The sequence below is a fragment of the Schistocerca americana genome, chromosome 5 (assembly GCF_021461395.2).
Source record: "Schistocerca americana isolate TAMUIC-IGC-003095 chromosome 5, iqSchAmer2.1, whole genome shotgun sequence".
In the NCBI taxonomy this organism is placed as follows: Eukaryota; Metazoa; Arthropoda; class Insecta; order Orthoptera; family Acrididae; genus Schistocerca; species Schistocerca americana.
In genome coordinates, this window is record NC_060123.1 from 154,464,961 (window position 1) to 154,489,669 (window position 24,709).

The 24,709-nt window shown below is 41.4% G+C and overlaps 1 protein-coding gene across 2 annotated transcripts in view; it reads right to left on the bottom strand.

The window, feature by feature from the left end:
• Positions 1-21,511: 21,511 nt before the first annotated feature.
• The window catches only part of LOC124615298 (NSFL1 cofactor p47), a 56,111-nt gene continuing 52,913 nt past the window's right edge, over positions 21,512-24,709 (bottom strand). For both annotated transcript variants that reach the window (XM_047143085.1, XM_047143084.1), the window contains exon 8: positions 21,512-21,833. In XM_047143085.1, the coding sequence (XP_046999041.1) occupies positions 21,701-21,833 (133 nt within the window). In that variant the 3' untranslated portion in view covers positions 21,512-21,700. The remainder of the gene's footprint in view (positions 21,834-24,709) is intronic.

Sequence of the window (24,709 nt, forward strand, 5' to 3'; positions counted from 1 at the left end):
TATCAAACATACATGGCCGATCTCTCCGGCTGCTGTGGCATGGAATAAGTGTGTGCGTTTTGAAAAATCAAGTAAAGGTTCATTACAACTGTAGTATAGAGCTGCTTGTCTTCCTGAGTAATAATTGTTATTCACTTTAATATATCTTCATAATGCTAAAAATATATTAAAGTGTATGGTAAAAATTGCCAATTGCAGATTACTTAATATTTCGACATGTATTTGAGTTAACCACGATGCAATTCTCAACTACTCTTCCATAAATATTTTCTATGAACGTTCGTTGTTCATCGTTTGCCTCAGCTTTGTTAAACAAAACAAGTCCAAATAAACTACACGTTTCCAATACAATAGAGACAGTGAAAACATAAAGGAGCTAGGAATGACTCTGAGACATTTCTAAGTGGAAGAAAATTAGGGAATTCATAATGGAAGGAAGCCAGAGCAACTTGCTTGCATAGCATAGGTAAGAAATAATTCTTCTGTGTTTTAATTTAAAAAATTATTCCAGGCAAGCACACATTTGACACTCAAGAATAAACAGAACAGATGAAAAGTCAGTGTCATGCAATTAGATGGAAACTTAGAAAATCATTATGCAAAGCTCCATCAATATTATGTAAATTAAGCTTTGCAAACTTATTTCTATCTCATGCTGATAACCTTTCACACTTAAGTAGAACACAATAACTGTTACATTTATTTTGTATGATTTTAAAACTGATATTTAGCCACCAGATAATATAGTGAAAAACTATATGCTGGTGTGACAATTGAGTGTCCCTTCAGTGAATGAATCAGTCAGAAAGAACTACATATTCTAGATGCCCCCAGCTCTTCACATACAAAACAAAGAAGTAATCTTACAATAATTATGATTTTTTTGCCTTCTCTCGTGCATTTGTTGACTGAACTGACCATGTATATTGCTGGTTCCGCATGTCCAATGGGCACAAAATTCCAGTGAGTAACCATGTCACCATCATCAACTGTGCAGGTGAACTGACCTTCTGGGAACATGCAGGTAATTTATTCCTTTCTCCTGTGATTCCGAAGCAGTGTTAGGTATGCTACCCATACCTGAGGGCAGTCACTAGCAGAAGTTCCATATGTCAGAGGCAGATTGAGCACCCCCCAGTAACTATGCCGCCTCTGGAGATTGCACCACAAATACCGCTGCTGACTCACAGACACACACAACTTTGGGTGCAGACTACATACAGAAAGGGGTTTCAAATCAACAGCACAAATGATGATGCTTGCCAAAATAATGTACCGTTTGGACACAAAAACAGGTAGTGCACTAGTGGACTGTTCTACCTTACAGGTATTATTCACTTTCACTATGGAAGTAATTTGCTATTTTGGAACTGTAAAATTCATCATTGATAAATTACAGCAAGCATGGCAGCTCAAGGTTTATTCAGAAATCAACTTTTTTCCACAACATGCGATACAAGAACTTACTAATTCCTCAGACTAGCACAGGATCATGGAAACTGTGTGTGTGTGTGTGTGTGTGTGGGGGGGGGGGGGGGGGGGGGGGTCGAAAAGTTAATTGATCAAAGTGCCAGAATCAATGTTTTCCAAAGAGTAAAAAGACTATGTAGCAGTATGAATTTGTTTAAATTCTGTATTTATCTTTTTTTTAACTGTTGACAATGATGGACATTTTCTTGGAAACAGATTACAGAACCAGTTGCAATTATCATGGTTTAAGGTATCTACACATGTATTAATTAATTGAAAACAAATTATAGCACCAGTTGCAACACACTGGACAAAAAGTTTTTGGATTAAGTAACAATTTTGGCATCTCCACATCAGTCTGATTTTTACAATTTGTTTAAGGTCAGGAAAGATCTATGTCCATGTTGAGTTGTCAAATGTAATTAAAGTCCAATACTTCAATAATTTATTAGGCACTTGGAATGCTGTTATAATTTTTCCCCCCTACTCAAATTCATGCCTTGCACGAGTGTCATTTTTTGTGTTGCACTCATGGAAGCTACAGAAGGAAAGCACAAAAATTCTGCTTATTTCTTTTGCAGATTAAATAGCTGTTCCACTGAATGAGATCACTGTAGTTTTCTTGTAATAAATGACTTCCAGATTTTATTGTGATCTATAGCCATGAAGCCTCAAGGTATTATTAAAATCAAAGAAACTGCTGCCCACGGGGCCCCCAAGCTATTGTAGCTCATTCTTCATTCCCTAGCTGCTTTTCCTTCTACCTGCCACCTCCCCCCTCCCTCCTTATCCCCAACCCTTCCCTGTTTCCTGTATTGGTTGCAATTTTGTTCCTTTTGCCGGTTCTTTCACCCTTTTGGTGTTTCGGTCCCCCCTTCCACGCTGCTAGATCACCAGCACGTGTAGCCAGTCCGTGTGGTGGGGCTGTTATGTACCCATATGGCTGAGCCCCCTGACAACACAGGGATCACACTACTGATACCTGAGCTGTTCCCTCCCCGTGTATGCCAAGGAGTGGTTGCTTGTCTTCTTGGAGCATTGGAATTCCCGGCAACGGCCACTGTGCCAGACGGCCCTTGCTGTGGCTGGGTGACACCCAGGGGGAGAGCCCCTGGTCAGAGCGGGTGATATCAGGGCGGATGCTTGACGCATATCAAGCTACAAAAATCTGGCCGTTCTCACAAGCCTGTCTCTTAGAATGGTGAAGGATCCATAAATGCTGTCTCGTATGACCCGGCAGCCTTCCCTTCCATGGCTACCCCATGGGAGGGGTGCCAGGTTTGCCATCTTGGTCTAAAACCTTTTCCGCATTACCTCGTCTGTACTAGGATGGATGGGGACACATTCACTGCCACAAAGCCATTATTTTTCGTGGAAACTATCGAGGACAATTTTGGTGAAGTGGAGCCTATTAGTAAGATGTGGTCAGGCTCCCTGTTGATCAAAGCTTCTTCTGCCACTCAATCCACAGCTCTTCGTGCCTGTGGTCGTCCAGGGAGTCATTTTTCATAGGGATCTCACCCTGCCAACTGATGAGGAACTCTGGGCTAATCTGGAGCAGTGTGGCATTATTTTGTTCAATGTGTGCAGAAGGTCTGCAAAGATAACCGCACCAATAGTGGCGCCTTCATCCTGGCTTTCAAGGGGGCTACCCTCCCAGAGAAGGTCAAGGTTATGTGCTACAGATGTGATGTGAAGCCGTACATCCCTCCACCTATGCAGTGCTTGCATTTTGGGCATATGTCTTCCTGCTGTATGGCGGACCCTTTGTGTGGCAACTGTGGCCACCCCATTCATCAGGGAACCCCTTGTGTTCCGCCGCCTGTGTGTGTGAATTGTGCTGACCACCACTCCCCCGCTGAATTGCCCAGCTTACAAGAGAGCAAAGAAGGTACAATAATATAAATCCCTGGCTCGCCTTCTTACACTGAGGCTCACCAAAAGTATGAGAGGCTCCATCCGGTGTCATTATCTTCAACTTTTACCTCTTACTTCCTTTCCTCCTCTCTCTCCCCTCCACCTCCCCTGCCATTCCCAAAACGTCCCGTCAGGGAGTCACCCCCCACCCCGGCCGAAGAAGTGCCCCCTTATTCGGCATCTGCCGGTGATCGGGCTCCCTCCTGGGAACCCTCTTCCCAGCGTCTCTCAGGCCAGAAGACTGTTACCACCAATGGGCCACGAGGTGCTCCATCTGTGGGCTCTCTTTCGGTTCCCGATCTTGCAGATGCCTGTAATCCCCCTGTGTCCTGCCCTCCTCCACCTAAGAAAGAGAAGAAGAAGAAACATAAATCCCAAGAGAAGGCGTCTCCGGAGCCCCTGCAGGTGCCAATTCCCCCCAGTAACCTGAGCCTGACATCTTATCTATGGATGTCGCTCCATCCTTGTTGGTAACAACTACTTTCCAAGTGACCTGACCTCCTCCTCGGCTCCTTCATGCCTACCTTGGACTCATGCCACACGATCGTCCAGTGGAACTGCAACGGCTACTATCATCACCTACCGGAAATTCAACGTCTTGTCTCCTCTTATTCTGCGTTGTCTTGTTCTCCAAGAAACGCATTTCCGTGATGACCACTCTCCAACTTTACGTGGTTATCGGGCGTTGTATCGGAACCGTGGTGGCCCTGGGATAGCATCTAGTGGGGCCTGCACTTTGGTTCGTTCCAATGTCCTTAGTGACTGGATCCTCCTATGTACCACCTCGGAAGTGATAGTGGTTACAGTGCAAATGACTCCGGCAATCACCATTTGCAATGTCTACCTCCCTCCAGGTTGGCCACTTGCTTTATGTTGCACTATCTACCTTACTTCAGCAACTCCTGTCCCCGTTTCTCCTCCTTGGGGACTTCAATGCCCATCATCCACTGTGGGGGAGTGTTAAATCAACAGCCCGGGGTATCCTAATCGACCAACTTATCACGGACTTCGATTTGTCTCCTCAATGATGGTTCCCCTATCCACGTCAATGCCGCTCATGGCACCTTCTCTGCTATCAATTTCGCGATCTCCTCCCCTGCCCTTGTGGCTTCCCTACATTGGTCATCCCATGATGACCCTTGTGACAGTGACCACTTCCCAGTGACATCATCATTCCCCTGCTGCTGCTAGGCAGACATACCCCCATGTTGGGCATTACACAGGGCCAATTGGCCTATTGGCCTTTACACATGTTTGCTGTCTGCTTTGACACCTCCCTCTCGAATTCCATTGATGTAGTCATGCAAGGCATATCTGCCACTCTTCTTCATGCTGCTGGCACTTCTGTCCTATCCACAGGTCCCCCTCATCATCGTCCGGTACCAGGTGGATCAAGGACGCTGCAGTCACTGTCCAGGACCACCGATGGGCGCTGCAGTGATTTAAGTGACACCCCTCCCAGACCAACCTCCTCACTTTTAAGCGTCTTCGTGCTATGGTTCGTTACATTATTAAGCGGAATAAAAAGGAATGCTGGGAGTGCTATGTTTCCTCCCTGGGGACATACGCTTATTTATCACAGGTTTGGTCGGAGGTCCATAGCGTTCTGGGCCGCCAGCAACAGTCAACTGTCCAGGAGCTCTGTGCACTGATCCATTGGTTCTCACAGAACACCTTGTAACACACTTTGTGATGGCATCGTTGTCCGCTTCCTATCCACCTGCCTTTCTTCAACAGATATGCAGAGTTGAACAGATGCCCCTCCATTTCATCCTGCACCACGTTGAGCCCTACAATGCTCCTTTCACTGAATGGGAATTGATGCAGGCTCTTAGCTCTTCATGAGACACAGCCACAGGGACAGACTCCATTCACTATCCGAAGATTCAACACTTGGACATTCCACAGAGACAACAGCTCTACAAGGTCTTCAATCACATCTGGCTCACGGGTGCTTTTCCGTCACAATGACGAAACAGTATAGTTATTCCCGTCCTTAAGCCCGAGAACATCCCAATGTCTCTCGACAGCTACTGTCCCATTAGCCTTACAAATGTGCTTTGTAAACTGCTTGAAAGGATGGTCAACTCCAGATTATGTTGAGTACTCGAATCTCGGGGACTTTTGTCACCATATCAGTGTGGCTTCTGGAGGGCGTCTCCAACTGACCATTTACTCCGATTGGAATCAGCCATCTGATAGGCTTTTACTCACCGCCGGCACCTTGTCGCAGTGTTCTTTGACCTACATAAGGCATATGACATGGCTTGGCACCATTACATTTTAGTTACCCTCCTTGACTGGGGCTTCCGTGGTCCCCTTCCGATTAATATCCACGAGTTTTTATCTTACCGACTCTTCCGGGTCCAATTGGCACTTCACTCAGCACCGTCAGATTCAGGAGAATGGTATCTCACAGGGTTCTGTACTAAGTGTCATGCTCTTCCTCATTGCCACAAATGGGCTTGTGACCTCTGTTAGGGCTCTGATTACCCCGGCGTTGTACGTTGACAGATTTTTGCACCTGGTGCAGCTCCCACTCGATGGCGTCTGCCGAGTGTCAGCTCCAAGGCACCATCCGACAGGCCTCTACATTGGCCACCGCCTGTGGCTTCCAGTTTTCCTCCTCCAAAACGCGGGTTATGCATTTTTGTCGTCGACCCACAGTACACCCTGATCCAGAACTTTATTTAGGCAACCATCTCCTTGATGTGTTAACACAGTCCCATTTCTTGGGCCTTATTTTTGATAGCAAGCTGCCCAACATTCGTCACCTAAAGACTACGTGCATGCGGAAGCTTAATAATGCTCTCTGCCTCCTGACCCACACATCTTGGGGTGCAGACTGTTCCACTCTTCTCCATCTTTTCCGTGCTCTGGTTTTGCCCAGACTCAATTATGGCTGTCAGGTTTATGGCTCAGCAGCTCCTTCCACTTTGAAACTCCTTGACCCTGTCCATCATTGTCGGGTGCATCTGGTTATTGATGCCTTTCGCACTAGTCCTGTTGATAATCTCCTCACAGAAGCAGAGATTTCCCACTCTACACATCCAATGGAGCCAACGCCTTGTTTCTTACACAGTCGCCATTCGTCAGTTCCCTAACCATCCTGTATACCTTGTGCTCTTCGTCAATGAGGTATGTCTCCCTCCTAACACCTGCCCACAGGTGGGATAGCCGGTTGGCATGCGTCTCACTACGACTGCACCCTGTGTCTTTCTTCCCATACCCACCCTTGGATGGTGCCTAGACCATGGATTAGGACCATTCTCTTCCAGGGTTCTAAGGTCTCTGTTGCTCCGATGGTTTACCAGCGTCTTGTATGTGCAATCCTTGCAGAGTTCCAGGGTGCCACCATCCTTTACACTGATGGTTTTAAGACTACTGATAAGGTGGGATACGCTTTCATATCTCCTACCAGCCTAGAGCACCATTTGTTGCCGGGATCAGAGCTTCTAGCAATTTACAGGGCCCTCCTTTTAGTTTCTCAGGCCTCTCTCTCTCCATAGTGTTTTAATTTGTTCAGACTCCATGAGCAGCCTACAGGCTATCGATTGATGCTACTCTTGTCACCCCTTGGTCTCTGCCATCCGTGACCTTCTCTCTGCCCTTGAGCGTGCTGCCTGTTCAGTCATCTTTCTCTGGGTCCCGAGTCATGTGGGAATCCCAGGGAATGAATTGGCTGACCGTTTGGCTAGAGAAGCGAATACGTACCCCCCTTTTCCTTTCACAATTCCAGCCTGGGATATGTGGATCTATGTCAAATCTCTCTTTGCCCAACAGTGGAATGCCATCTGGAGCATTACTGCCCATAGTATTAAACTCCACACAATCGAGGAGTCTACTGCAGTTTGGGGCATTTCTTTCCGCCCCTCTCAGGAGTCCACTGTTTTATGTTGTTTATGCATTGGCCATACCTGGCTCACCCATTGTTTCCTCCTATGTAATGACCCACCCACACATTGTAGTTATGGCACCAGACTGATGATATCTCACATATTTGTGGCCTGTCCCCTTCTTTTGACCCTTCGTGCTAAGTATAGTCTTCCTGCTTCCTTAAATTTAATATTAGCGGATGATCCATGGATGGTAGACCTGGACCTTGGTTTCCTCCATGAAAGTGGTTTTTATTTTCGGATATAAGGTTCTTCTTTCGTCTTGGAGCAGGGTCAGGTTGGTTGTGATTGGGACTCCTTTTGCAGTCTTCACAGTCTGTGACTCCATGACTGCCCCCCCCCCCCCCCCCCCCCATTTTTAGATTTGGTCTCACCTTTTATGCTTATACTGTGTATGTTTAATGTTCATTCTTTTATAATTTGACTCCTCTGACTGAATCCATTCACTTTTAGCAACTCACTGGAATCGCAGGACTGATGACCTTGGTCCCATATTATCTCAATTAACCAATCAATCAAACTGCTGCCAAATCTAAACCTTGTAGGGCTGACATGCCCTAACGGTAGCAATGACATTTTTGAAGTCTTCCACTGTTGAAAGTTTTGAATGTCATTATTGAGAATTCTCAGTGAGAGCAAAATCATGATCTGAAACTGAGAAATTGTGTGTTCATACATACGAAACTTCTATTCTGTGTTGTCAAAGGTAGGTAATACTAGTGACAAGACTAACATATAAAAATAAGACTGTCATGCCTTTCAGCTGACCTGCTTAGTTTTCCTCCATACACAGAAATTATGTTTGTAAGTGATAAGGAGGCAGGCACTCAGTACACCTCAAATGCAGGAAGACATGTAATTTTCCTGCTTTCTTATTGTGGGTTTTTGAGTACTACAGGACTTCCCCCACACTCATTAACTCTTGTCCCAGCTTATTTTTCAGTTTCTTCTTCCCATTTTCTGATAAACTGAAATACTGGACTCCTGTTTCACAAAACCCACAAATCTAAGTAGAATAATAATCTGAAAGGGAGAAAACTGCATTATTGACACACAGGTTTCAAATACAAGCTAGCAGAAATATTGCAGCACTTTGATCACATTGATGTGCTTTTACCTCTGGAGACTGTGATGCCACCATCTGTTGGCAACACAAAGAATTACAAGTATTGCCAATTTTAACTTGAATTGTATAGTTTCTACATTAGTGTCAACTCACAGATTACTAAGAAAGAAAAATTGCTAACTGACCAATTTTGATATGTACATCAATTAACTTTACTCCTATGGCAGGCGTAAAGGTAACATGTATTTGACACTTCGAGTGTTCAATAGGCACATAAACAAGACTGAAAGCATTGCCGAGTGTGTGGATATGTACAGAATGTGCATCCACCTGTACAGCGACATTGTACGGGCACTGCAGGTCAACAGAGGTAAGGATCTGTATTGGGTACTGTGGATCAGAGAGAAAGGAGAGGGGGTGGAAGGAAGGGTAATTGATTGCTGGTAGGGAGAGGTAGCAGGCACCTAGGATAGGAACATGGCACTAATAATGTGGCTCTGTCGCGTGTAGGGGGAGTTGCATGTGGCTTACAATGACTTGGAGGAGTGGACAGGGTGTGATTGTAGAACAAGTGAAGGGGAGGAGGAGGGGGGGGGGGGGCTTGAGGACAGTGTTGGAGATGGTCCATTGAAGTCAAGTATCTCGTGCACAGCATTATGTACTGTTGCTATTCTTGACCAATTTGGGGATGATCATTTGTGACATAAGTCAGAACAAAAGAGTAGCACTGTAGTTTGAAACTAAACATTTGCAAATTTGCTGGGTGAGCCAGTTCTCAGCCGTTACATAACAGGATACATTTGGATAAAACAAATGGAGTGTTGTGCCATTGGAGTGTGTTTGCCCGTTGCCTATTTACCGTGGTAAAGTTTAGTAATCATGACAGTATAGAATGGTGAAAAAACTGAATTCAGCCGATACTCTTGCCAGTAGTTGTACCTCATACTACAGGTAGTCTACCAGAAGTAAAAACAGATGATACTATGTAGTGCCCATAAATTTTACATATTCTTTGGTATTTTTGCTGCCTCCTTTTTTTTCTTTACAAACAAGGATTTCCCACAAAACTTTTAGGTGCTGAATTCTTTTTAAATTGCTAAGTGCATGAAATGTAAATAAACAATACGGATAGGGGCCTACATCCCCTACGTTATTTGAAACGTGATGGCTACTGATGCAAGTTTACAAACCTAACTGTGTGATTCATTGGACAGTATGCACGTTACCATCTACTATTTCCTCATATCTTGAAGTAGTTTGATGACTTTTGGGTTAGACCACACACATGCTGATCTCAAAAATGTATTGAACCATTTCCATTCATTTACAGCTGAAATTAAACATTTAAGCTGTATTTCAGTGATTATTTTGTCTCATTGTATCCAAAATTAGACAAAACTTCCAAAATTATATCCATGATGTTTATTGCGGTAAGTTATGGCACAAAACAAATTCACTTCACTTTTTTTCCAAAAAGTATTCTTTTCTAGCTGCCTGGAGCATGATTTCACACAACCTAATTGTCTGCTCTAAAGGCTTCTGTTGCTTAGTAACTGATACATTTACTCATCAGTGATCATATCGTGAAGATTTTTCACTGCATATCTGTGTTGGGTTATCTTTTACAACAAATACACATTATGCTTAGCACAAGTGTGACAGGGGAAGCACTAGCTGTTGTGTAGAGGCTGCATAAATATTTAAGAATATGAGTCAGCATTTGCTTGGAAAGCAGTGCTAAGTAGGAATGAGAATGCCTTGAGGCACAATGGGGACAATACATAGGGGGTTGTGGCACATTCTTATTTTAAAGTCGATTAAGTAGGCTTTTGCAGCACGGTCTGTTTATCTTCAAGCATCTGACCTGACAGTTGAGAGTCCTGCCCCCATCTCAAGCCCACTGTATTTATTCAATAACTCCTCTTCGTGCTATTTCGTATGGGTCCAACACACAAGAGGAATAATCTAGGATGGACTGCACAAGTGTTGTAAACAATTTCCTTTGGATATTGATCGCATATTAGTACCCTAACGATGGACCAAAGTCTGCCACGCGCTTTACCTGCAACTGAACCTGTATGGTCAGTCTATTTTATCCCTAGAAATTGTTACAGCCAGGTATTCATATGAGTTGACAGGTTATAATTGTGACGCATCGATGCAATAATCATATAGTACTATGCATTTTGGTATCGTAAAGTACTCAGTTTTATATCTCTGAACATTCAAGGGGACCTGGATGTGAAATGACTGAAATTTTCGAAAACATTTTTTGTCACCATCTGAAAGACAATTTATCCCGTTCCAAAAATGTATTATCTACTCTTCAGTTGTTGTTTTGGTCTTAAACGCTATTTGAACAAATGTCTGCAAACCAGCCACACTCATGCAACAGACAAGGAATAGCACCATTAACATTTCTTGCCTGCCACAGTCATGGAAACAATAACCAGGGACCTTGCAGATACAAAATTACTTAGCAAATGTCTGCAACATGGCCGTACACAAAACCCTAATGAGTTTCAACAGCTGCGTGTGGCAACGAGTACCAAAAACAGTGTTTGTTGGATGGACAGTACTCAAAATGGGTGTGATGGATGCTGTCATCTGTTTCAATAATGGTGTAATCAGCAGGACAAAAGTACTGCACAAATTAGGCATCCAGACAGGAAATGATATGATAGCTGCTCTGACTGCCATAGACGTTCAGCGACTAGTTGAAGCTGAAAGGGCTGTGGAAGCCACCACTAGAGTGTCCAGAGTAAGGAAAAGGCTCCTGAAGAAGTCTACAGAAGATAAAGAAGCAGCTGGCCAGCAAGAGTATGCTGCTGAAATGTTCTGAAAGAGGCATACGATGAGTAAAAAACACTGAATTTTCTTTTTTCATTTTCTCGAAACTACATTTTCAGATTGTTACGTACATATGACTTCACAATGGTTTTATCCATGTTCACTAAATTTCTCTCAAGTGAAGAATGGGATAGTATCTTTGTTTCTAGCTCATGATAGTTATGTAATGCCTCACATGAACATCACCACCTACTTTTATGCAACTGTTTTTGGGCTTGCAAGTCAAATTTCACGTCACTAGCTTCATTAGTTTTGCCTTTAGGATGGATTGTATACTGCAGGGTAAGCAAAATGGCGAATATCGAGAGAATCAAGAACCGTGCTGTGACTGAATATTTGAAGAGAACGATGCCCAAGGAAATTGCGAGGTCATGCAGAATACACTGAAGGACAGTGCTCCGTCTTGTGCAACATTGAAAAACTAGGTATCCAACTTCAAACATGGAAGATGCACCAAACAGCGGAAGGCCTGTCACCATTGCTACAGTGACTGCAGTTCACAATACGATTTTCCAGGATCGTTGAACAATGCTGCAGAACATTGAAACGACATTTGGAATCCAGAAAGTTTCATATCGGTGAGTCCCGAAAGAATTGAATGAAGATCAGAGCTGGCAGCAAGTGCAGTGTTGTGAAGAAATCATCCGCCCATTTGAAGCAGATGAAGGTGGCTTTCTTGCAAGATAGGTGGCAATGGACAAAACGTGGGTTCACCACTTTGATCCTGAAAAACAAGTCACAGCAATGGAAACATCCTTCATACCCTACCTCGAAAAAATTGTGTGTGGAAAAATCAGCCGATAAGATGATAGCATTAGTCTTCTGGGATGCAAAAGAAGTGGGGTAATTATGGTGGATTACTTGCAAATGGCATAACTGTCAATGCTTCATACTATTGCACTCTCCTGCATTGTTTGAGAGAAAGAGAAAAAGGCGCAGAAAATTGACACTCAGAGTTCTTTTGCATCAGGACAACACACCGGTACACAAAGCCTTCGCAGCACTGGAAACTCTGAGTGACTGCAGGTTTGAGTTGTTAGGTCATCCGCCATATTCTCCAGATTTGGCTCCATCAGACTTTCTTTTCCCAAATCTAAAAAAAGACCTCAAAGGACAACAATTTGACAGTGATGATGCAGTGATTGATGCTGTGAAAGCTTGGTTTGACTCAAAATCGAAGATATTTTATTTGAATGGTTTGCAGAAATTATCTGAGTGTGCCCGCAAGTATATTACTGCACAAGGAAATTATATTGAAAAATAAATTTGTATTATGAAATTTCTCATTCTTTATTTGTTAGGCTAGAAACTTATCGACCCCCCCCCCCCCCCTCGTAAAACTTGAATAGAAAGAGTCCCTACACATTTCCATGGGACACACCTGAAATTAATTACAGTATACATCCGAAGGTGACATGTCCACTTAAGGTAACATGATTTGTCATCTGAAGCAAGAAATCCTAAATCCAGCCACAAATTTCACTTGACACTCTATACAATAAGTTGATAATAAGTGTTGTGATGTGTTAAATGCTTTTTGAAAGTCAAGACATACTGCAACTTCCTGACTGCTTTGACCCACAGGTCTCAGGATGTTGTCAGAAGAGTGCACATTGGGTTTTGCATAACCATTGTTTTGGAATCCATCCTAATTGGCATGGAGGAGGGTATTATGGTAGGACTGAAACATCGCACACACAAGGAAAATTTCACTTGAGATATATCAATCATTTGGCTTCAGTAGGAAATTGCTGCAATAAACACAACACTTCAGTGAATACTGAGGGCAATGAAAAATAAAGCATGGGCCTGAGAATATTTTTCAGATGTCACAGAAAATACACTGTAATGCTGTATTTGTTCTCCATAGAAGAAGTAGCATGATTCACTACTTGAAGAATCATGAAGTATTTCAGTGCAGTCACACATCAGGCAGTAGCTCTTCTTTGTAGGTTATTAGTATTATGTGACTAATAACAGCAGCATATTACTCACATTCAAGAAGTAAGGGTTGTTTATTTTATATATAAAAAAAGTACAGTGCCTCTGATCTACAGTACAAGCTGTTGTTAAGAGGCTTCATCTCTCAAACAAGATCCAAAGTCAAAATATCGAGGTGTCCAAAAACATTTTACATTTGGTGTACGTGAGAATGAAGATGAGGTAATTTAACAAAGACAAAAATCATTCGGTAATTCAGTGGAAGAACTAATACAAATTTTACGCAGTGGGAAACAAGAACATGCACTTGTTTCTCAATGCTGTAAAAACTGGGTAAGATCTATGTTGTTCATTTTTGTAAATAAACTTTTTTTGTTTGATTAACCAGATGTTCTGGCAAATCAATATGCATAACTCCCTTGTTTGACTTTCTTGTGTATGTGTGAGAACTGCATTTGATACTTTGATAGTTGCAGTATTCTAGTCAATATAGGGCTCAACCCAATAGCTGCACTCCTTGGGAGTACTTATTACACTAACAGTATGCTGATTTGCATACCTAGTCAAGCATAAGAGGATAGAACAATTAACCCCTTCTCACAATGCTGTACAAGAGTCTAGAGTCCTTGGTTGTTTCTTTTGAGCGTGACAAATTCCCAACCCTGCTGCGAAGAGTGTGTTGAAGGAAAAATATGGTTGTTTTCATGTAGAATGTTGTACTACCATCTGCTTTGGAGATGCAATGGCAATTACTATCAGTTCATGATAATAGGAAAGAACAGTTAATCTTCAAACTTGTCACCAATTTGGCTGTTACACAGATGAGGTAAAATGAATCATGTAGCAGTAATGTTAGTACCAGAGTAGATGACTGGATTATTCAAATTTATAAATAATAAAAATATTCTGGATACATTACTGTTCTGATAAGTCTAGATGTCTTCACTAGCTTCATTGCTCTGTAGACTATGATCAAAACCACAGAGACAACTCAGTTAAGAAGTAGTCTTGTATCTGTACAGGACATAATGTGCAAGTTAAATGCACAGAGGGAAGTAGTCAGATGACTACTACAGAATTCTTTCAGTCGTGAATACAAGTTTCCTGAACACTGCATTTAGCTTCAAAATAAATAACTGGTAACGAAACCTCACGCATCACCTGCATGTCATGTGGAGTGGGGGATGAAATTGCACCACATTTTATCTTCCAATGCAAATGCTGGAAGCCAAAAGACAAAATATTTGGGTCATTAACTCTTGAAGAGTGTGTGTCTAAAAATGACCGAGTAAAGGGTCTTCTACAACTCTTCAAAGGTACTGACTGGCTTTACTAGAAGGACAGGGAGAGTAACTGCACAATAAACTCAGTTTTGGTATGCGCAACAGGGGGATAAGACCACTGTTTTGTTTTCATGGTTGAATTGAATCAAATGGCTGTTACGCACAGTATTGTTTGGTTGCTACAGTTGTAAGAGGTCAACACAACCCAAGAGACCCAAAGACTAGACAAAATGTAGTCTGTTCTGTTGACAATTCTTTAGTTCATTTGTCATGGAGGAAATAGTGATAGGCTCAGGAGGAGGTGCAGATCACTCCGTCCCCAGGCAGAGTGGGACCCGGCTTTTATTAGCACAATCTTCGGAAACAAATAACCTCCTTACTCTTTAATGGGCTTAATGCAGGCAACAGCTGTTAACAACTTGTTCTCCTTGATCACTGCTATCTTCAGTGGTTTCCTTCTAAAAGTGATAAGACATTATTTATTTTGTGGTGGTCAAATGATAACAAATATGTCACAACACACGGCTCAGAGTGCTTGATAAACTGAGCCAATGGAAAATTCTGAGGTTGCAACATTAAATTTAACCACAACCGCCTGGAAGTCCTGAATTAGTTACTGAGGTTGAATCTGCCCGATAGTGAGTATCAGTCAGTAATTTTGGGCAACACTGTAATTATTAAATTACATTTAGGGACAATATCTGAAAGGCTACAGTGGTAGACTTTGTGACATTTCTGTCAGAACCATTTCCCTGTCCAATAATTTTTATGAAAATCTTGTACGAAGTGTGTCCACAGCTTATACATTGATAAAAAACATAGTTTTGTACACCTTGAGCTGCACTACAAAAGTATTTACTTCCTGGGGCATCTCAGACAGGCTAGCTGTTCACTGGTTGGTCAACCTGCCTCAGTCCTGTGAGCAGTCTAGCCTGGCCAGCCTACAGGTCTCAACCCGCTACACCAGGCCACAATACGCTCTCTGTATTACATCTGTCTTTGCATTGCAGCACTCGCCTTGTGTACGTCTTTCAAAGGCATTAAATTTAATATAACTTATTCATGTGTGAAGTACAAACTAACACTCCACCATAGAAGAGACTGAATTAAAAATACACTTATTATAAACTGGGCTATTATAAGGTATCTCATTTATGGAAAATAATCAATTTTTGAAAATGTAATATAATTGTATAGATAAAAAATCTACTTACCAAGCAGCGGCAGGAGAACACACACAAAAAAGTTATTTGAATTTGCAAGCTTTTGGAGCCAATGGCTCCTCCTGGCAGAAGGGTGAAGGAAAAGGACTGGTGAGATTTGGAAAAGTCGCCCAGAACACCACATCAGGGGAAACTCACTGGATGGGATAAGAAGGAAGGACTGACTGTTGGGTACTGCAGATTTGACAATCTGAGAGCGTAAAAGTAGAAGGTGAGTATTACGCAAGATAGGGCTGGTGTTGGTGGTGGTAGAGGGTGTATAGGGCAAGTCTTGCAGCGAGATTGGCCAAAGGAGTGGGAACCATAGGATAGGAAGATAAGTGAGGAGGTTCTGACGACAATATTGCAGAGATTGGGAGGGTGACGAAAAGCAGTTCTAGGTGTGGTGGGCGAAATGTCAGACAAAATGGATCTCATTTCAGGGCATCATTTTAGAAGTCATAGCCTTATTGAAGTACCTGATTAAATCATTCATGACCAGCATAATACTGAGAGACAAGTAGTGGTGTTTTTTGAGGAATCAGTGGTGCCAGGACTGGATGTGATGGCCCAGGAAATCTGCTTTTTAACTAGGCTGGTGGGGTAATTACGTGCAGTGAAGGCTGAGGTGAGAATAATGGTGCAGTGTTGTAAAGAGTCTGTATCTGAACAAATAAGTTTGCCTCGAATGCCAAGGCTGTATAAGAGGAAACGTCTGACATGGAAAGGACGGCAACTCAAAATGTTAGTACTGTAATTTGTTAGTACGTTCAATGTGAACAGAAGTGGGTACCTGACCTTTAGTGAGGATGAGATCGACATCAAAGAAAGTGGCATGGGATTCAGAATAGGACTGTGTGAAATTTAATATGGAGAATTTATTTAGAGATCCAAGAATTTTAACAGGTCAGCTCCCCATGTGTCCATATGACTGTATCTAAATGGAACTAGAGGCTGAAGGTTGATGGATCCCAGGAAAGCCACATCCAAGCAACACATGAGGCTGGCATAGGAAAGAGCCACCCTGGTTCCAATGGCTCCGTCCCTGATCAGTTTGTATGTCTTCCCCTCAGAGGCAAAGGAGTAGTTTTGTAAGTGAAAGCTGATTAACGTGAGCACGGAGAATGTCATGGGTTTTGAATCAGATGGGCACTAAGGAAATGTTCAGCAGCAAACAAACCACGTACATAGGGGATGTTGCTATAGAGGGAGGTGGCATCAGTGGTGACAAGCAGGGTGTGTGGTGGAAGTGGGACAGGCACAGGTTTCAGACAATCTAGGAAATGATTGGTGTAAAATGATTGTATACAGTTCTTGTGGTTCTTGTAAGTGCTCTGCATCAGATCTGCTCTACAGTACAAAATCCATTATTTAGTCATCCTGTACTTTTCCAAGAGGAGAAATTGTCCAGTTTTTAGAAAATAATTGTTTATAGGCCAAATGGCGTTAATGTTCTGAGCACTTATTGTGTGCCTTCCTTCTGAAATAAGAAGCCTATGCAACTGGAATTGCCATTCTTGTTGTTTTAAATTTAATCACAATCTTCGAACTTTTTCATACCCTTTTAACAATTTTATTCTGCTAGCAAACAAAATCTATTTATATCCTACCAAGCACAGCCAGTTTTCTACACGATAGGCCTAGGTATGAATGTGGGCTTTCACTCCAATGTATTAAAAAGGTAGTAGCAGATTTTAATCAATTCTCTCTGTATTTCTAATCCCTCTAAACAACACACAAACACTGTAATTTCTGAAGGGAGTCAGCTTGATCCACCTATTCAAATATCCTACATTTCCTCTCTAAATGGAAGACAGAAGCACGTCTTAAACTTGAGGTTTAATCAGTAACAAACAGCATTTTGTGACCGATCAGCAGTAATATTGCACTGTTCCGTTTCTGCAAGCATTTCTCTTTTAACAGACTGTTCTGAGTTAACCTCCTCACAAGAAATTTCCAATGTATATACAACTTGTCTTTATTTCCCATGCCCTTGTCATGTACGGAGTGTTATCATCAAATAATGGCTTTTAGTGTTTATGACTGTAAACCTGCTGCAAAAGTACAGGCTCCCTTTCCAAAGATACTGCTCAAGTTTAAGTATAAATTCAGTCCTCAACTCCTCAGCAAATTCAGATATATTTATGGGCACAACTAATGAATGGAGAAAAAATGCCTACCCTCTAGTCCTGGGCACTGACATCAAGGAGCTGTTCAGCTATCCGACTGAACTCTGCTGAGAAAATTAAATAAGTGTGGAGCTGCAAATAAGCGTTTGCTATGACGGCATTTCTTTTCCTACTGAAGCTGTAACGTTCCTAAAACCCATTTTTTCCTACATTCCAGGCTCAAAAGCTTCCAGTTAAGAGTATGGCAGGTAATTGTTCATTGTAAAGAGGATTCTATTCTCGCATTTGTCCATATAGTCACAAGAATGTAAGCAGACAATAGTAGATACAAGGGAGTTGCTGAATATGACTAAGGAAGGAGCCAGCATTTTTCAAAATACCAGCTTTTCTCTTAATTTTATGTCCACTTACAGTATACATAATAAAAAATATTTGAAAAGGTTAACTATCATTAACTGTTCAAACAAGTTGCAAAATTGTTTCCAGGAATCTATCACTCTCTCAATACATATCTACATGAAAATGTCAGTTTACAGAGCTGGTAAAATGTAACTGGCCTGGGAAAAATTTTTGTAAGGCTAATGTGGATTTGACCCTTGTTACTGAACAAAGTAAATGCCCATCAGAGAAAGTGCTGGAAACCTTGATTCTGATACAGACTCTATGTCACAGCAAATTTGCATCAGCTGTTCAGGTAGGCAAGTTTATTTTTCGTAACAAATGGGTGGGCCATGTAGCCCATATGCCAGATGGAAGACAGGCGAAGATGGCACTTGCGGGGAAACCAAAAACCAAACGCCCCATTGGACAACCAAGGCAGTGCTAGATGGACGACCTGGCGTTGCACCTAGCAGCTCTGGGAATTGAAGACACCTGGTGGAACCGGGCACAAAACAGGAAGGAATGGAGGCAGTTTGTGGAAGCAGTGCGTGTTGCTGAATATCTATCTGTCTGTCCAGGTAGGCAGTTTGTTGTCTAACCTCAAGTACATACTGCTGTGTCTTTGCTGTGTTGATTAAATTTCAAGGACTGAAGTTCAAAAAAGAAGTATGCAGCCCCTCCTATCACATCAAACATTCAGTGATACCGACAGTTTTCCAGACTGCTATTACAAAACATGAATAATGGATTTAATATCATAGCTGCTGCTGCAAAAAGTTTAAAAATTTATATGACCCATGAAATTAAATTTTTTTGCCACGTCTTTGCAGGATCTTGACATTCTAGTCAATTGCACCTTCATCCTGTGCATTAGGTGCCATTGGCTAGCAATATTGACATAGCATATATACAGCACACTGATATCTAAATTGTCAGTATCATCATATAAAATAAGTAACCCAAATTCATATACAGGTGAACCAGGATTTCAGCCTTCTTGGTTGTTTGTACTGATTGAGCCATATGGTGCCAAGTCATCCTTTAAGATGGTCTGAATAAAAATAGTACTATTGTATTTGCTTTTTAATGGGCTATAATTTTTTCTGGGATTTAAAAAAAATTAACAAAAGAAAATACACAAAGTCGATCTTGATATTTATTTCCTACAATTATGCGGAACTCAAATGAATTCATTTTTGGAACACCTATGTGCACCGTGCTGCAGTTTCTTAAAAGTAAGTAGAAACCAGTGATAGGCTTATAGTGGTGGAGTGTGTGTAGTCACCAGCACTGTGCTCTCATCCTTACAGCCCACCTTAAATTTACATGCATCTTAATCTGCTATCAGTTAACACACTGGTAAGTTATTTATTCAACACAAGCAACTGTGTGTTCCTCAGTAGAGGAGCATTCTCAATAATTGTTTCATCAAACGTCACCATTCCATTTTGTGCTAGAGATTTTATCATGTTAAGAGGGCAAGAACCACACTTCAGCAGTGGTGTTGGCTCTTCCTTGCCATCTTTGTTCACCTGGAAACCACTGAACATGTTCAGACTTACATGCTTCCAGTTCCTGTGGTGAGATGGCAGTGTCCAAAAAGATGCAACCATACCACAATTCAACACACGCATGCAGTATCTATTCTTCAGTCCTAACGTAAATCCAGGGATAGTTGTTGTGGGAGAGAAAACAACAGTGAACTATTGCAGAAACTAAAATGAGATTCAGAATTTCTGTGGTAATTTCAATCTGCCAGTTCCACAAGAATCATTTAGGGAATAAAAGGGGCGAATACACTGCTAACCAGCACTGGCACCAGGGATGTGGGTGTTTTTCACTACTAAATTTTCAGGATGAGTATGTAGAACTTATACTGAATGTCACACTGTGCAATGCTTGATGTATGATACTGCACCATGTCATGACCAAATCTATTACTAAATGTTGTAACATTGCACAAACAGTACATGAGTGTTATTGCTGTCTTTAGTCCAAAGACTCATTTGACAGTTCCACAAGCTAGCCCATTCTGTGCAAGCCTCTTCATCTCTGCACAGCTACTGCAACCTACATCCTTACTGTAGTCAAGATCTCCCTCTGCAATCTCAACCCCTTCCCCCTTAGTCCATCCAGTTCTTTTCGTTACCAAACTGACATTGCCTCGCAGTGCATCCTATCGACAGTCCTCCTTTTAGTCAATTTGGCCAGAAATTTCTTTTTCCAATTGGATTTTCTACCATCTCATTAGCTATTCAATCTGCTCATTGACATTGATGTTTCACTTTCATATAAGGCTATACTCCAAATACCTTTCGAAGAGAGTTCCATTTGCATTCTGCTAACAATTTTCTCTCTTTCAGTAATTCTTTTCTTACTATTTATTCTCATTACTTCTGTCATTGTCAGTTATTTTGCTGTCCAAACAGAAAAACTCAGGTACCTTCAGTGTCTCACTCCATAGAGTAGTTCTCCCAACATCACCTTATTAATTTGAATACATTCCATTACCCTTGTTTTGCTTTTGTGGATTTTCATCTTGTACCCAGTGAAATTTTTGATACTTTCAGTTTACACAGAAAATAACAAAATGTGTAGAAGTAAGTTGTTAAAACCAGGGTATGAGCACTACAACAGTTATGAGTAAATGTAAGGATATTACTAATCTATGGGGCACAAAGAAACCAAACTACAAAACTTTACTCAAAAGTGATTTGATCCAAGTTGTCATGAATATTTGCACCTGTATAGAACAAATTACTGTGACATAAAAGCAGTTTATTTATAAGCAATAAGAAGACACATTACCTTCTCTCTTGCTTACAGCACAGATAAACGAAAAGGTCACAGAAGTTTATTAATAAACATACAAATATTTTTTGATGAGCTGACTGTAATTGTAATTCAGCATATTTGATATAACATTCTTTTACTATATCATACAGAAGCAGATAAATTGCCTTGAAGTTTTTTTTTTTTGGTATGATTGTCTTATAGACAGGTCTGAAGCAATGTAATAACCCAACTTACTTAACATAAGTTTGGTGTAAGTTTATCACTGCATTCCAGTTTCCAGCAGTCAACAGTTTAATGGGACGTGCTGCTTCACCAATGAAACTGAAGAGCATCATCCACCAAAATTACTTTTCACATCAGACAAATCACTCCAGTGAGTAATGTAAAAGAGCAAGAACAACAACTATGAACTATGTAGAATTACATATTCTAAGTAATGTGGTAAGACATTTTTCACACCAGTTAATTGTTCTGTAATCTGATTCAACTAGTTTTTTAAGAAATTTGTATTTATCTTTTTTCAACTGAGTTTTCAAATGTTGGGCTGAGGATTCTCCAGTTAATTTCCTTATTTTATGAGTATTGTCATAACATTTTATTGATTTTTATATACTTTTGTGACATAAAATGAATCACAGGCAGCTTCACACAAAATTATGTTACATCAGTTTTGTAACACAAAAATAGCAGAAACAGAACACACTGCAATCATACAAGAGTCACTTTTCTCTGCTATCACATTTGAAACAGTTGCTTTCTTGTCATCAGCTTATGTTAACCTTTGGAGTATGGCTGCATTCAGTATTCCTGCTTGCTTGAGTGTGACTGCATTGTCATCCAACTGCTTACTAGGAAACGTTGTCAGGAGAGAAAAAACTTGATGCTCATACTGAGGACGAGCTCTAGATACACAGGTTAAGGCAAACAATTATTAGCATACAAAGTAAAAACAGTCGACTTCCACTAACTGAAAGTTCAAGGGCTATCAGAAAAAGATCAATGATTTGAATGAAGTTTGGTCAAGGAGAAATGAGAAAAAGTATTTTTACCATTCATATTAACATTTGTTTTCATTTTGCAAATGGAAGGCAAATAAAATTTCCAAAAGTAAACAATTTATATAAGAGGGAAAGATGAAAGGATGTGGGTTTTAAGGGAGAGGGTAAGGAGTCATTCCAATCCCGGGAGCGGAAAGACTTACCTTAGGGGGAAAAAAGGACAGGTATACACTCGCACACACACACACACACACACACACACACACACACACATATCCATCCGCACATACACAGACACAAGCAGACATTTGGTGGGAAAAATATATCTAAAAACAAAGATGATGAGACTTACCAAACAAAAGCGCTGGCAGGTCGATAGACACACAAACAAACAAACACAAACATACACACAAAATTCAAGCTTTCACAACAAACGGTTGCTTCATCAGGAAAGAGGGAAGGAGAGGGAAAGATGAAAGGATGTGGGTTTTAAGGGTAACACCAACCTGTCAGAACTCCGGAGATGGGAACTTGCTCTTCAGTATATCCTCTCTTCTCGTTATCCACCAGGCCTCAACCTCCGCTAATTTCAAGTTGCCGCCGCTCATCCCTCACCTGTCTTTCAACATCATCTTTGCCTCTTTACTTCCGCCTCGACTGACATCTCTGCCCCAACTCTTTGCCTTTACAAATGTCTGCTTGTGTCTGTGTACGTGTGGGTGGATATGTGTGTGTGTGTGTGTGTGCGCGCGAGTGTATACCTGTCCTTTTTCCCCCCTAAGGTAAGTCTTTCCGCTCCCGGGATTGGAATGACTCCTTACCCTCTCCCTTAAAACCCACATCCTTTCGTCTTTCCCTCTCCTTCCCTCTTTCCTGATGAAGCAACCGTTGGTTGCGAAAGCTTGAATTTTGTGTATATGTTTGTGTGTCTATCAACCTGCCAGCGCTTTTGTTTGGTAAGTCACATCATCTTTGTTTTTAGATAACTGAAAATACATCACCGTCTACTTCCATTCCAAGGGTTTATATGTGCAACTTTTCCAATGATGACTGTCACAAATGGAGTTGGATCTGCTGCTTCTTTAACTTCATTCTTGTCTCCCAGAAAAGCCAAAATTTAGTCAGTCAAGGCACTGCACCATAGGGCAACATGACCATCAAAATGCACGAACTCCTCAAATGTCACTCCAAAACCAGGAAAAAAGCTTCAGTTATTATGGGACACCTTGACAAATCCACGTTTTTTTGAAACAGTTCAAAATCGGCACCAGGGTAACATTCTTCCATTCTTTATCATTGCCAGAACAGGCATCTGACCTCCTTCAATGCTATCCAACACAATCACTTCTTTGTGGTCTGAAGTTTAATATTATCCAGAGGTGATGGGTTACTCTGAACTGCATAACTGTCCAGAAAAAGCAAGATTTTTCACATCTTTGCCCAAACTTAGCAGCCCCTTCTTGAACAATTCTGTAGTCACCCAAATCTTTTTGTTGGAGCAGTAAAACAAAATATATATTCTATAACAATGAAAATAATGAATAACTGACAATATAATGTAAATGGATAGATAAAAATCTTCTCACTAAGTGGCAACATAGGGGGAGAGAGGGCGGGACAGGACACCGGACGACCCCCCCCCCCCACACACACACAAAGGTTTAACTTTTACAAGCTTTCGGAGCTAGTGGCTCCTTCTTCTGATATAATAGTTGAAGGGGGAGCAAGAGGGGTGAAGGAAAAGGACTGGAGAGATTTAGGTAAAGGAGCAAAGTTCAGAAAAGTCACCCAGAACCCCTGTCAGAGGAGACTTACTGGTCAGAATGGTCTTTCCTTCTCATCCCATCCAGTAAGTCTCCCCTGACAGGGGGTTTTGGTTGACTTTTGTGAACTGCACCCTTTCTCTAAATCTCACTGGTCCTTTTCCTTCGCCCCTCTTCCTTCCCCCTCAACTCTTCTGCCAGAAGAAGGAGCCACTGGCTAGATTTTTTTATCTATCCATTATATCGACAAAATATGATCTGATATTCTTGAAACAGCTAGGATTACTAGCTTTCACTATCAGAATAGATTTTTGTTTAATTATTCCACCACTACATTTTAGCTGATGCGGAGGTGCACAGTGATTGTTTCAAAAATAATTTATTCTCTGACACAATCACAATAATTTTAAATGGACAGTCCAGTTTTGGCTAGCAAACACATGGTATGGTTCAACCCCACAACAGCGGAAACCGCACTGCCAAGGCTGTTTCAACTATGCTGCAGAAGTTTCACTGGGGAGTCTTTACATGTCCCCCATACAGTCCCAATCTCTTCCCATGTCGTTTCCATATTTTTGGTGTCCTAAAGAAAGACATTCACAGCTATTGATTTTGTTCTGATTAAGAGGTGCACATGCCTGCATACAATTATGGTTCCATAGGCAACTGTAAACTTTTTTGCACAAAGACATTGAGCATCTCATGGGTAGGATAAATGTATTAGCAGTTATGGCAATTATTTTGAAATAAGAAACAGTTTGCTTGCTTTATTCCATCTGTCTCATTTTCGTTGTTTGCCCCTTATAGGTACTTCATGTGTGGCAGAAATGTAAGCTTTAATTGAATGTAAGGAATGGGATTGTAAAGTACAAAGGAAAAGATCAAAATATATGAACTTAGTTTTCTCTGTAGAAAACAAGAAATCAGTATTATTTACTCATTCCTCAAGCAACATGACCATCAAAATGCACGAACTCCTCAAATGTCACTCCAAAACCAGGAAAAAAGCTTCAGTTA